General features: G+C 42.1%; 1 protein-coding gene across 1 annotated transcript in view; it reads left to right on the plus strand.

The window, feature by feature from the left end:
* Nucleotides 1–11892, plus strand: part of NUP107 (nucleoporin 107) — a 54983-nt gene extending 43091 nt beyond the window's left edge. Inside the window, exons 24-28 of the mRNA XM_088452484.1 lie at nucleotides 508–668; nucleotides 868–993; nucleotides 3162–3275; nucleotides 11068–11235; nucleotides 11595–11892. Of these exons, the coding sequence (XP_088308610.1) occupies nucleotides 508–668; nucleotides 868–993; nucleotides 3162–3275; nucleotides 11068–11235; nucleotides 11595–11702 (677 nt within the window). The 3' untranslated portion in view covers nucleotides 11703–11892. The remainder of the gene's footprint in view (nucleotides 1–507; nucleotides 669–867; nucleotides 994–3161; nucleotides 3276–11067; nucleotides 11236–11594) is intronic.
* Nucleotides 11893–13137: the final 1245 nt, after the last annotated feature.

The following is a 13137-nucleotide window of genomic DNA, read 5'->3' on the forward strand; positions in this document are numbered from 1 at the left end:
GTAGTTTGTATGTATTTTTCTCTTTTACAGAGTAGTAACACAGCATTGTGCATTTAACTTACAAACAAACTTTGTATCTATTTGATGAAAATAAAAAAAAATATTTGATGTATTCAGGCCAGAAATCGATTTCAGCATCATTTATTGTTGTTGTCGCTTTTACACTTTTCATCAAGAAATAGCACATTAAAAAAAAAAGTGATAACAGAGCATTTCCAAGCTGCCGAATATGACTTTCCTAGAATTGCCTGACTTTATCGCGAGCTTTTACAGTAGGTGAAGGTAACATGGGGATTACCAGCTGCCACTCTACAGGATTCTATGATGTTAAAATGTAATATGTGGTAGGCCTCAGTGACTCCATGCTTACCTTCGATATGCAGTATACTGTACTTTCAAAGTGTAGGTAGTTACTACAGTTACATCTAATGCTGTACGTTATATCTATACAGTTTCAAATCTGTATACATTTTTTTTGTAGACTCCCATGTATTTTTAACTTTGTAGAATCTAAGAAACATGAAGCTGCAAAAGAAGTGTTTGCCAAAATCCCCCAGGATTCAATAGCAGAAATCTACAGTCAGTGGGAGGAGCAAGGGATGGACAGCGCGCTGCCAGCGGAGGATGACAATGCTATACGGGAGCATCTTTGTATAAGAGCTTACTTGGTGAGAACGGGGGACTAAAAACCAACACGTATGTTAATAGAATAAATATATTTTCTTCATTTTTAAAATCTATTCTTTATAAAGGGGGTTCATGTCCTAACCGCCTTCTCTATGAGCATCACACATAGAACATGCCCTCTGATAGGTCAGCCGCCCATAACAAAGTCTATATAATAGATAAATTTTCCTTCTCCTGTAGGAAGCGCATGAAACCTTCAGTGAGTGGTTCAAGCACATGAATTCTCCTCCTCAGAAGCCAGCACTGGTTGAGAATGCATCCTTCACTGAGAGAGTGGCTTACGAACACAAGGAAAAGAAATATGAGGCAAGTACTGTATTACCATTTGATATTCATAAAATGACCTGCAAAATACAAGATAATGTTTCTAAATTATTTAGTTCAGAATTGTAGGGGCTCAAGCCTGGTTCAGAATAAGTATTGCTGTTTATTGACTTGTACAAAAGCAAGTGCAGGCTCTCAGCAACAACATGTTCTCTGAATAAGTTTCAGGACATGTGTGCTAAATGCCAGACCTCATGGACTAATTGGGAAACCCTCATGCACTTGTGTTTCTCTGCAGCTGTCAGGTGGTAATAATACCCTTGCTATGTCTGAGTACAGTACATCAACAGTATTTCCCACCTCCGAATCCTAGTTTGAGAGGGCTCTAGCATGTACTCTGCTCCCATCCCAGAACCTACCTGAGCTATGTCCTCAACGCCACGATGGACCTTTCTAGGTAGCGGGTAAGGGCTTCAATGTCACACATTATTCTGAAAGCATACCCTCTTCTTATGGGGCACATCCACTAGACGATCTAATCCCTATCCAATCTCTAAACTATTTTCCCTTGATTTTTTCCCTTGAAATTTTATCTTTCAGTCTGAACGATTTGCAAACGATTTGCAAACTATCGTTAATAGATCAAGTGAAACTGACCTGCATGTTCAGTCGACTGACGAGACGATCAAACGACCAGCGGGGGCGCACATCGTTGATCGTTAACGACCAAACACTGCACGATTTATAAACGATTTTTAAACGATTGAATGATAACGACGTCGTTATCGTTCACTCGCCTACTAAAATCATGTAGTGGATCCCCCCCTTTACAAATTACATTCCAAACAAATCTGTGATGGACTGTTAAGGTGCGTACACACTAGGCGATCAGGAAAGACAGTACGATTACGACATCGTAATCGTACCGTTGTTCCTGATCCCCTGTAGTGTCTGCAGTGAACGATCAGTCGTTCAGTGCAGGCACTGTCCATCATTCCTGAACATGCCAATCTGTCGTTGTCGGCAGATTGTGCTGCATGTTCAGGCGACGGACAATATTGGAAACAACCAGTGGGAGTGCGCATCGCTGGTCGTTTCTGACATAAAAGTGCACGATTACTGAGCGATTGCACGATTACGATGTCGTAATCGTGCAGTCGCTCAGTAATGTCGCCCAGTGTGTTCGCACCTTTACAGGTACAAGGATTTGGCCCATGGTAGTGCAGTTGTCCATTTGGAATTTATTGCCTCTCTGCTACCAGTTGATCAAGCTGACTTATTATGGTGGCTCTCTCAGCTCTTGAATATCAGGACAGAAATAAGCAGTGAACTCCCACTTTGCATTTTTGGGAAATGTACCCACTGACCAGTCATCTTTACCCCTGTCCCTGAATCTTCAACAAACTGATGGTGGGGTGTGTCCCATAATATTTCAGATCAACCATAGATTATAGGAAACCTCAAGTAGTGTATCCTCTGGCCTAGCATCTAACTAATCTACAATTCCTCTCCCAGAAATCTTCAGGGAATCTTCAGAAAATAGGCTGTAAGGTTTTCTAAAGAGCATATTCCCCCATTTTGTTTATGCGCTTAGACCAGCATTTGAAAATTTTTGTTTGGTGGTAGTGACTTTTAATTGGGTGGAGCTCCTCCTTGAAGGGTTGCAGAAGGGCACACCCAAAAAGTACTTTGTTCATCTTGACTCTTATATATTGTGCTTAACTGTCTTATTGAGAGGATTTGACATTGGACAACATAGTAACAAGAGCGGCTACTGGTATGGTTGTGTGCAGGGTGCTTTGTGCTTGTGCTTGTCACTGGTACTGTTGACACCATGATGCTAAAACTGGAAAGGTCTTGTTGTTGAGGTGATATGATACTGTGTGGTCATTACTACATCATTGTATGGATCAAGCCACCTTCTCTTGTGTCTGTGATAGTTTTGCTGGTCTCATGTGTTTGTGTCAGAGGTTTTGTGTATATCCTACGTGCTGCTTTTTCTCCAGGGATGACTAATTGAAAGTGATTAGGTTCTAACCTCACAGAAGGTACAGTAGTCTACTAGCACCCTGACTTATTTCTCCTGCTGGTGGTTTGGTTTTCCTGGAAGTTGTGACTTGTGGGATTCCTTTTTATATATATATATATTATGTCATGCGTAGTGTCCTCGCTTTCCCTCCTTTTATTACCCAATTGGTTTCTTATTACAGATGGATTATGGCACTTGGAAGAATCATCTAGATGTCTTAACAGTCGATGTAAAAGAGAAAATTTACAATGTCTTGTTGTTTGTGGATGGAGGCTGGATGGTAGATGTCAGAGATGTGAGTAACCTCTTCTGTTTCTAAATGTTACCATACATTTAAACTTTATCCACTTTTTTTTTTTTCTTGCACAAAAGTAAGTAACAGATTACATGTGGTGTGAAGTACATGTAAATAACGTAGGAACAGTGGGTTCCAAGATGAAGATTCTTGTTTTCCTGATATTAATTGCAAAAAATTGTACTGTGCAACATTGACAGTTTGGTATATATAATAACCATTTCCTTACTTAGTATTGTCTAATATTAAATACTACCTAGCAGAGAACATATTTTTATTATCCCCAGAATCTTTCCTTTTATTAAACGTCCAACATGTCACACTTGTCTAAAATATAAGAATGGTAAAGGTAAATTTGGTGCAGCGCTTGGCCTATTGTGGTGATTATGGAAATCAGGTGTAATAATTATATTTCTTGATTTATATATGGTGGTATGTACCAATGACCTATATTGACATAATAATTATGTATAAAATATTAGGACCAATGGATATTATTAATAATGAGATTTACGTCAAATAGGCAGATAGTAAAAATTGATTAAATACAAATGAAGATAAAGGATAAAAATATCAATAATGTTCCATTCAAAGATTAAAAAAGATCTATATGCTTTTGATAGTTTCCCAACTGGTTTTTCAGATATATGTTCCCGATATTGCAGACCAAAGTATAGGTATATTCAATAATTGATTGTCCAGAAATGTTACAGAGTGTGGCGTCCCGCTACTCTGGCTATTGTAAAGAATGTGGAATAAAGTTCGTGCACATATCCGTGTTGGTCTTTTTTCTTCTGTGTGGTAATGTGGGCAGAGTATGGAAGGTATGCTAGGTTTAGGTTAGGCTTTGGTAGTCTTTGGAGTAGGGGAGTTTAGGGTTAGGCACCACGGGGGTAGCGGGTTAGGCTTGGTAGGGAGGGGCAGTTTAGGGTTAAGCACCAAGGGAGGAGGCTTAGGGTTAGGCACTAATAGGGAGGGTTAGTAAGAGAAGGGGGCGAGGGTTAGTATACTTACCCAACCCCTATCAGGATTTCGTGCATCGGGATGCTGCTGTTGGCATTTTGACAGCAGGCATCCCGACTGCTCGGGATATCATACCCAGCCCCATTAGATCAGTGGTTCTCAACTGCAGCCCTAAAGTACCCCGACAGGTCTTGTTTTTTGGATTTTTTTTTTTAATCATGCACAGTTGTTGTTCTATTTTGTTGATTCACTAATTATCGCACCTGCTTCCATAGACAGAGAATTTTAAAATATTATCTGTTGAGTGTTGCTGTTGAGAACCACTGCACTAGCTCACTGTGATCTTTTCTGCAGAGATTCATGGGAGACAATGTATCAAGTTGCCTCTGCACCAGTCCAATCCCTCCAAATCTGTTCCATGAGGACTGGAGCTGAGAAACCCTAACAGTGCATGTTTTTCACATCATCCAGCAGGAGCGCAGGTTTCTTAATTATTGACTGACACATTTTAAAAGATCTACAGGTAGTACTAATTTGATTTGTACTTCTTGAAGATACCTATAAAACATGCACTGTTAGGCTTCCCTGAACACTGAATTTGAGCAACACTGCTTTGAAACAGCTGGCTCTCCTTGCCAGCCTTGTCTAACGTAGTAGTAGTTGGCATGTAGACAATTTCTTCTTCAGGGTTCCATAGTGTCCACAAGAATTACCTTGGGGTCATTCCTTGCTGGGAACCACGTGGTGGTCCATACCTCCGGCAGTGGAGACCTGCCTGAGGCTGCTGTTGTGGGGAATCAGGGACGACTGCTTCTCCCACTAGACCACCGGGGCAGATAATTCTGGCGCCGGGGAGAGTGGCGGTGGCCATGTAAGAAGCCATTGCACCTGGTAGATTGACACAGCCTAGGGGAGGTAGGCTCTCCCCGGCAGCTCCTTCCTCAGCCCACACACTGGTCCAGAGACGAGGTTTCCCGCGTCTGGGTTGCTCCTCCCTGCCTCCTTGGTATATGAGACGCGTGAGACCACTTTCAGATGCTCTACTGAAGGTGCGAATCTCAGGTGGTTTGGTCAGTCTATCTGCAGACCTCTCCTTTGGTGGCCAGGTTATACAGAGCTCAATATCCTACTAAGCTTTTGTACTTTTCGTAGCTGACTAAGAACCTATTGTGTGTGTGTGTGTGTGTGTGTGTGTGTGTGTGTGTGTATATATATATATATATATATATGTGTGTGTGTATGTATGCATATATATATGAATATATAGTGTACACAGGGGTTGAAACGTGAGCGACAAAAGTGCTTAGTACACTCTATTTAAATAATTCAATAAATCTGTGAAAAACACTTAATTCATATGTAGTGTTTTTAAATCATAAACACAAGCTCATAAAAGTGCAACAATGAACGCATAAAGTGCCAAGTGAATAATTTACAAGCTAGCCTACAAGCATGAATAAATAGTTTAAATACAGGTGACTAAATATGTGTTTAAAAAGTTAATAATTAAATAAAGAATGTACCTTAGCTAAATAAAAAGTGATACATAATCAATAAAAAATATATATAGTTTAATTCATAAACATGACACCTACAGTAATAAAAAAACATAGACAATGTACATAAAAACATAACAAAGAGTAATATAGTTAAGAGGATAAAAAGGAGGAAAAAAACTGCAATATGCTTATCTTTTAGGTAAAAAAGAGATTGAAGAGTTCATGGAGATGTATAGTCAGCCTGTGTGTGTGTGTGTGTGTGTGTGTGTGTGTATATATATATATATATATATATATATAATCTATGTACACACACACACATTTTTATTTATTTTTTTTGCATTGTATGTGACTTATGTAAGTTCTGCTGTGTGTTATACTGCCTTTTTTATTCCTGAATGACTGTCAGTTATAACTATCACTGCTATTTCTCCTCCTAACCCTCTGCTACGGGTGTGTGGGTTGTTTAAGGAGTGAAAACTGTCACATTGTATTGTTATGTCTAAAGATAAGGAGAAACAGGAGGCTAAAGCCCCTGTGCTGGTTTCATGTCAGGTGGGCTTGTCCCCTCGGGATTTCATACAGGATGGATTGTGCTTATGCTGTTATAAGAAGCCACCACATCATTCCAGCCTACTAGCTTCTGGGCAGGAACACCCTTGGGCTTCCTTTTCTCCGATTATGGCGCAGTTGTGAACTGGTTGTCAACACCCATGCCGACCCCTACTATGGGGTACCCTTAGCAGCTACAACCTGCTAAGTTTATGCATCCGTCCTGGATGGATGTTTATGCCCACTCAAGCCAGAGTATGGCTCCGTGCCCTGCTGCATGTCAACAAATTCTGCAAGCAGGCAGGCCGGTAGTACCTATAACCAGAAGGCGGTCGGTTTCTTCCTATCAGTCCGTCCAGCCTGTAGATTCTGATGCATTTTTAGATGATTTTGAAGAGGTACAGGGCTCCTCACAAGAGTCTCTCTTAGGAGAGGAGGACCATCTGGCAGCAGTGGATGTTGCCTCCTTAATTAGGGTGGTCAAAACTATCTTAAACATAGTGAAGAACCAGAACCTAGGAAGGCTCTGGTGTTCAAGCGCCAGAAGATTGTTAACGCTGAGTTTCCCAAATCTGAGCAACTCTCTGCACTTATGGGGGAAGCATGGAGTTCTCCTAATAGACAAATAGACAATTCCATGTTACAAATAAAGTTACAGCTTTAATACCCCATTACACCGGGCGAATGTGCTAAATGGGAAGTTCCGCCTACTGTGGATGCTCATGTGGCACATCTGGTTAAGAGCGTCACATTGCTATACCATCTGCATCTTCCCTTAAGGATCCCACAGGTAGACTTGAAGCCTGTCTCAAGGCGTTTTTTCTCTGTCAGGAGCTGTTACCCGCCCGGCTATGGCCATGGCTTGGGTGTCTAAGGCCATTGAGGAATGGTCAGGAGCACTAGACAATACTCTTCCAGAGGCTTCCAGGGAGCAGCTGACGATTATCTCCTATATCAAGGAGGCAGCCTCCTATTTGGGATATTCTGGCTTCTAAGGCACTAGCTGCTTCAGTTGTTGCTCGCAGAGCCCTATGGTTAAGGGACTGGAAAGCAGATGCATTTTCCAAGAAGGCTTTGGAATCCCTGACGTTTACAGGAGGCATACTGTTTGGCACATAACTGGATAAGATTGTGGCTACTTTGGCAGCTTATAAAGTGGCTGGTCTACGTTTAAGGACTACCCCTAGACCTGGGCAGTCGTCGTTTTGAGCCTTTTGCCCGCAAGGAAAAGTGAAAGGCCAGTCTTCCTTTAGACAATCCAGTTGTCGTAGGAGACTGCGAACTAGGAGATCTTGGGCAAGCTGATGTCCGGCTTCCAAGTCAGACGACAAACCCTCGGCCTGATGGGGCGGGCCTCCCCCTGGGGAATCCCAGGGTGGGAGGCCGACTTCTTCAGTATTTGGGTACCTGGCATCAGACAACAGACGCCTGGGTCCGAGAAGTGGTCACTCGAGGGTACGCCCTTACTTTCTGGAAGAGTCCCCCGAAAAAGGTTTTTTATTGTATAACTCCCCTGAGTCTGCCAAGGCCTTAGCCCTTCAACAGGCCATTTGTTCCCTGCTGGGTTCAGGGGTGATAATCCCAGGTTGTTATTCCAATCTATTTTTGATCCAAAAACCCATTGGGTCCCACCAGCCTATTCTGAATCTGAAAGGCCTTAACAAATTTATCCGAGTACCCAAGTTCCGTATGGAAACTCTTCGGTCAATTGTTCTGGCAATGGAACCAGGGGATTTTATGGTGTACTTGGACATTCAGGATGCGTATCTGCATGTGTCAATTGCATCTTCCCTCCAAAGGTTTCTGCGGTTTGCTGTTCTGCAGCAACATTTCCAATTTCAGGCGCTGCCTTTTGGTTTGTCAACAGCCCCACCGGTTTTTACCAAAATAACGGCAGTGATGACGGCCTACCTCAGGCGTCAGGGAGTGAGAATACTGCCATACTTTGACAACCTCCTGATATTGGCACAGTCTCCAGATGCATTACAACATCATCTCAGACTGACGATTGTCTGCCTACACAGACACGGCAGGATCATAAATTTGAAAAAGTCATCGCTTTCTCCAGTACAGCAGATGGTGCATTTAGGTGCACTCCTGGATTCTCTGGCAAAAAGGATATTTCTCCAAGGAGGCAAGATTGTGGCCCTTCAATTGCGGATTCGCAGTTTTCTCCGCAATCAGACGATATCTATCAACTCGGCGATGCAGTTTCTGGGGTCCATAGTGTCCTCCTTCAACATGGTGGAATATGATCACTTCCACTCTGGACCACTGCAACAGCTGATCCTCTCCCGGTGGAGCGGGAAGTATCAGTTAATAAAGTCACAGACAAATCCGTCTTTCTCCAGAGGTACGGCTTTCCCTCTCATGGTGGCTGCAGACATTTAGTTTGAACAGGGGTGGCTCCTTCTGGATTACAGATTGGATGCTCCTTTCCACGGATGCCATCCTCTGCAAAAGGTCACAGGGACGGCTCGTCACACTTTTCAGGGAAGATGGATGACCAAGGAGGGTCACCTATTCATAAACATCCAGGAACTTCGTGCAGTATTCAGGGCACTCGTTCAGGCAGAGGATATACTGAAGGGCAGGCCTGTCCAGATACAGTCCGACAACGTGACCGCAGTAGTCTAGCTCAACTATCAGGGAGGCATTCGAAGTCTGGCAGCCATGATGGAAGTGACAAACATTCTGGTCTGGGCAAAATGTCATCTTCCAGCAATCTCGGCAGTATTCATACCAGGAGTCCTCAACTGGGAAGCGGACTTCCTAAGTAATCAGGATATACACGCCGTGTCTTTCAAATTCTAGTGGACAAATGGGGACTACCAGAGGTAGATCTCATAGCCACAACCACAAGGTCCTCCGGTACGGGTCCAGAACCAGGGATCCCTCATCCAATTTTGTGGACACTCTAGCAGTGAAGTGGGACTTCAAGCTAGCGTATCTCTTTCCTCCGATTTCCCTCCTCCCAAGGGTCATCAGGAAATTCAAGCAGGTGGGCAGCACAGTAATACTGATCCCTGCTTGGCCCAGACGCCATTGGTTCACCGACCTTCAGAGTCTCTCCATAGACACTCCATGGCCTCTTCCTCTAAGGCCGGACCTGTTAACGCAGGGTCCCTGCCTACATCCAGACCTTCCCCGTCTATCTTTGACGGCATGGCTCTTGAATCTTCCATCTTAAGAGCCAAGTATTTTACTACTACTGTAATTCAGACGAAGATTAGTGCACGGAAGTCTTCCTCTGCCTGCATCTATTACAGAATTTGGCGCTCGTATTTTCAATGGTGTAGTCATAGAAAATATGATCCTGAAGTTTTTAGGGTCTCACGAGTGCTTGCTTTTTCTCCAGGCTGGATTAGACCACGGTCTCCACTTTGCAACCCTGAGCGTTCAGGCATCTGCACTCTGGTTTCAGCGAAGGATCGCCCAGCTGCCTGATAAGACATTTTTTTTCAGGGTGTTCTCAGAGTTCAGCCTCCCTTTGTCCCTAGGGTAGCTTTGGTTCTCAGGGCTCTACAGGCTCCCCCATTTGAACACCTGAAATCAGTAGACCTTAGGTGGTTGACAGCAAGAAGAAGAAAAACTGTCTTTGCTATCTCCTCTGATTTGGCAGCCCTTTCTTGTCGCTCTCCCTTTTTGATTTTTCAACAGGATAGAGCTGTTCGTCCTACCAGGGCAGGTTACCTTCCTAAGGTAGTATCCCGCTTTCATGTAAATGAAGAAATAGTGGTTCCAGTCTTCAGACCTCTCTGTAGGTGAAGCTTCGCTGGATGTGGTGCGTGCCCTATGTATCTACGTGGATCCGTACCAACTCCTTTTTGGAAATTGGATTCTCTTTTTGTGCTGTATGGCTGTCATAAGCGAGGCTGGCCAGCTAACAGACTCTGGTTAGATGGCTTCATATGACGATTTCTCAGGCTTACACACAAGCTGATCTCTCTCACAGTGACAGCACATTCTACTCGATCTGTGGGACCATCGTGGGCATTTCGTCATGGTACCTCTGCTGAACAATTGTGCAAGGCAGCCACGTGGTTTTCCGTCTACACTTTTCTCAAATTTTATGCCTTTTATACTTTAGCCTCTCAGGATGCTTCCTTTGGGAGTCTGATTCTCCTAAACAGGAGCGTCCCCACCCTTAAGGGAACTGCTTTTGGACATCCCCAAGGTAATTCCTGTGGACCCTATGGAACCCGAAGAATAAAATAAGAGTCATGGTATAAAATACCTTTTTGTTAACTTTTTTTTTTTTTTTTCTTTGAGGTCCATAGGGTACCCAGGGCACACACCCTAACGCACCTGGTGTTATTGGGTAATCTTTTTTTTTTTTTTTTCCTTTTGTATTTCCATTATACCCTCTTCTTAGAATGTGTCTGGTGTACAATTGTGCTTCTTTCTCCTCTTTCCTGTTCCTGGCTTGGTAACAAACTAATTGCATGTAGCCAGGGGCAGTGCATCCTGGGAGCTAAAGCTTTTAACTGTTTGATGCCTGGATCACTCCCAACCACATACCCCAAGGTAATTCCTGTGGACCCTATGGACCTCGAAGAAAAAAAGTTAACGGTATGTTATACCATAACTCTTATTTTTCATACTAGCCCTTATCTTTGCTGCAGTATGTTTGTTTCCATGGCTTTTGGAGGAAATAGTACAGTCGTGGTAGACATAATCTGCATTTCTTAGGCACCAGATAATTTTAAATGGTAAAGTAATCTCATATCCCAGACTCATTATTTTTTTTTTGTGGCAAATGCTATATGTTTTACTAGGATGCAGAGGAGGATTCAGAACGTAAGCACCAGATGGAACGGCTAAGGAGTCTCTGCCTGCCAATGATGTGTTTCTTGCTGCACACCGTGCTGCATAACACACAGCAATACCAGGATTGTCTTCGACTGGCTGATGTCATCTCCTCTGAAAACCAGAAGTTATATAAGGTAGGTAGCTGGTACACATTCATGTTTACAACTTGTATACATTTTTGGTTTTGGAATTGTCTTGTGTACATACATATTTTGCTGAAGGACAACATTGCTGTGTCCCATTGTTTTTTTATCTGTAGCCCTCTTAGCAGAGTCAAGTACAGACAAAGTAGTGTTTGTTTTTAATTCCGTAGCATATATCATGGTCCCATTAGCTGTTAGTTTTGCTACTTCTTATGGCTGTTTACAACCTGCAGATTACAAAGTAAATAAAAAAGGTGTGAGAGATACTGATTCATATACTAGAAATGATTCATCCTATTTGTGTCTTTACAAGGGGAGAAATATGTTACATGTTTCCATTGTGAATACAGGTGTTTTCTAAGTCGGAACTGAAGAAGGTGTTGCAGAAGCTGAGGGAATCGTCTCTTATGCTGTTAGATATGCAACTGGATCCTTTAGGTTATGAAATCCAACCCTAATGTCACTGCCGACTGCGTGTGCGGAAATGATCTGGTCCTCTTAAAGAACTATTTATTGCAAATATTTCTGGATTTGGTTGTAATCTTCAAACAAACAAAGGCTGTTTGTACTTTTTCATATTAAAAAATATCTGAAAATGCTCAATAAAAATCATTCTTTTGTATTTCAGTAATAAAACATTTAACATGATGACTGCTTTGTTAATAAAGCATTTATGTGGCTTTTTAGAATTCTTAAAAAAAAAATGTCGTATTGTCTGAATTGCTAGTTAGTCTATATGTGTAATGTAGCATACTATATCTGCCATGGGAACACTTCATGCGTGCAATGCAGGATGGGATAGGGGTGCATCATAGAATAAGTACACGCCTTAGCCTTGATAAATATAGACACCCCCACCCTTTTCCCAATTGCAACTCCGTGTTGTTGGTTCTGTCTGCAGGAAATATATCCCCAGGTCTACTGCTTGGTAATAACTCATAAGGGACTAGCTGTCTTGTCTTATGTACAGTGCATACCTGTGTTTGTATAATATTTGTGAAATACTGTGAAGAAAATAAGGTAGGTACTGATTAAATGTGGCATGGCCATGCAAAGCAGAAGATGCACAATATTGCAAAAATAGGACTTAGGTTGAGACCTGTTTGAATTCTTGATACTCTACCCTCGGGGGACACTGGAACCCAAGAAGTTACCAAAGCTGACCCATCTAGTACGTACTAGTTGCAGTGCACTGTATGTACATTAAAAAAAGAAGAGAAAGGTAGCACTTAACACTGAGTCAACAATAATATGTGATTGTACCAAAACAAAGCTGTAAAAAATAAAGCACATGTATTCTTAAAATATTAAAAAATATCACTCTTAAAGATTCTAATCACTGTAGGAAATACATGAAGGTATTTCCAAATGTTGTTGATAACAAGTACTGTAACTATATAGTATATAACAACCCGAGTACCTTCTCTGTGAATGGCACTTCAAAAATAGTCAAGGATGTAATAATCCATTATTTTAGATCCATGCAATTGCAACAAAAGATTAAAGCAGCAGTCAGTACAATCTGTAATCATGAAAGATGATGCTATATGAAAAATTAACAGATGTCACCACAAATGTTTATCAGTATAAGTACAAAATCCCAAGTGTATAGTAAGGAATTTTACCAGCTCTCAAGGTTTTCTTTGTAGTCTGTTTAGCAATCAAATGTTCATATTCATCTTAACAGCAGCAACATTTCTCCTTCATCCACTAAGCGACACTGGAGCTACAACACAGGGCGTATAGACGTGGTGAGTAGAGCCTGGCACTTTAACTACACTAAAGAGTGTGACTTGCTCCTCCCCCTCTCTGCTCCTTCAGCCCCAGTTTTGAAAATGTGCCTGAGAGAGCTAGTGCACAAATTAGCTAGCCCTATTCGTTTAACAACTGATT

Source organism: Taudactylus pleione, unplaced genomic scaffold (assembly GCF_031769625.1).
Source record: "Taudactylus pleione unplaced genomic scaffold, aTauple2 ptg000038l, whole genome shotgun sequence".
NCBI classification, from domain to species: Eukaryota; Metazoa; Chordata; class Amphibia; order Anura; family Myobatrachidae; genus Taudactylus; species Taudactylus pleione.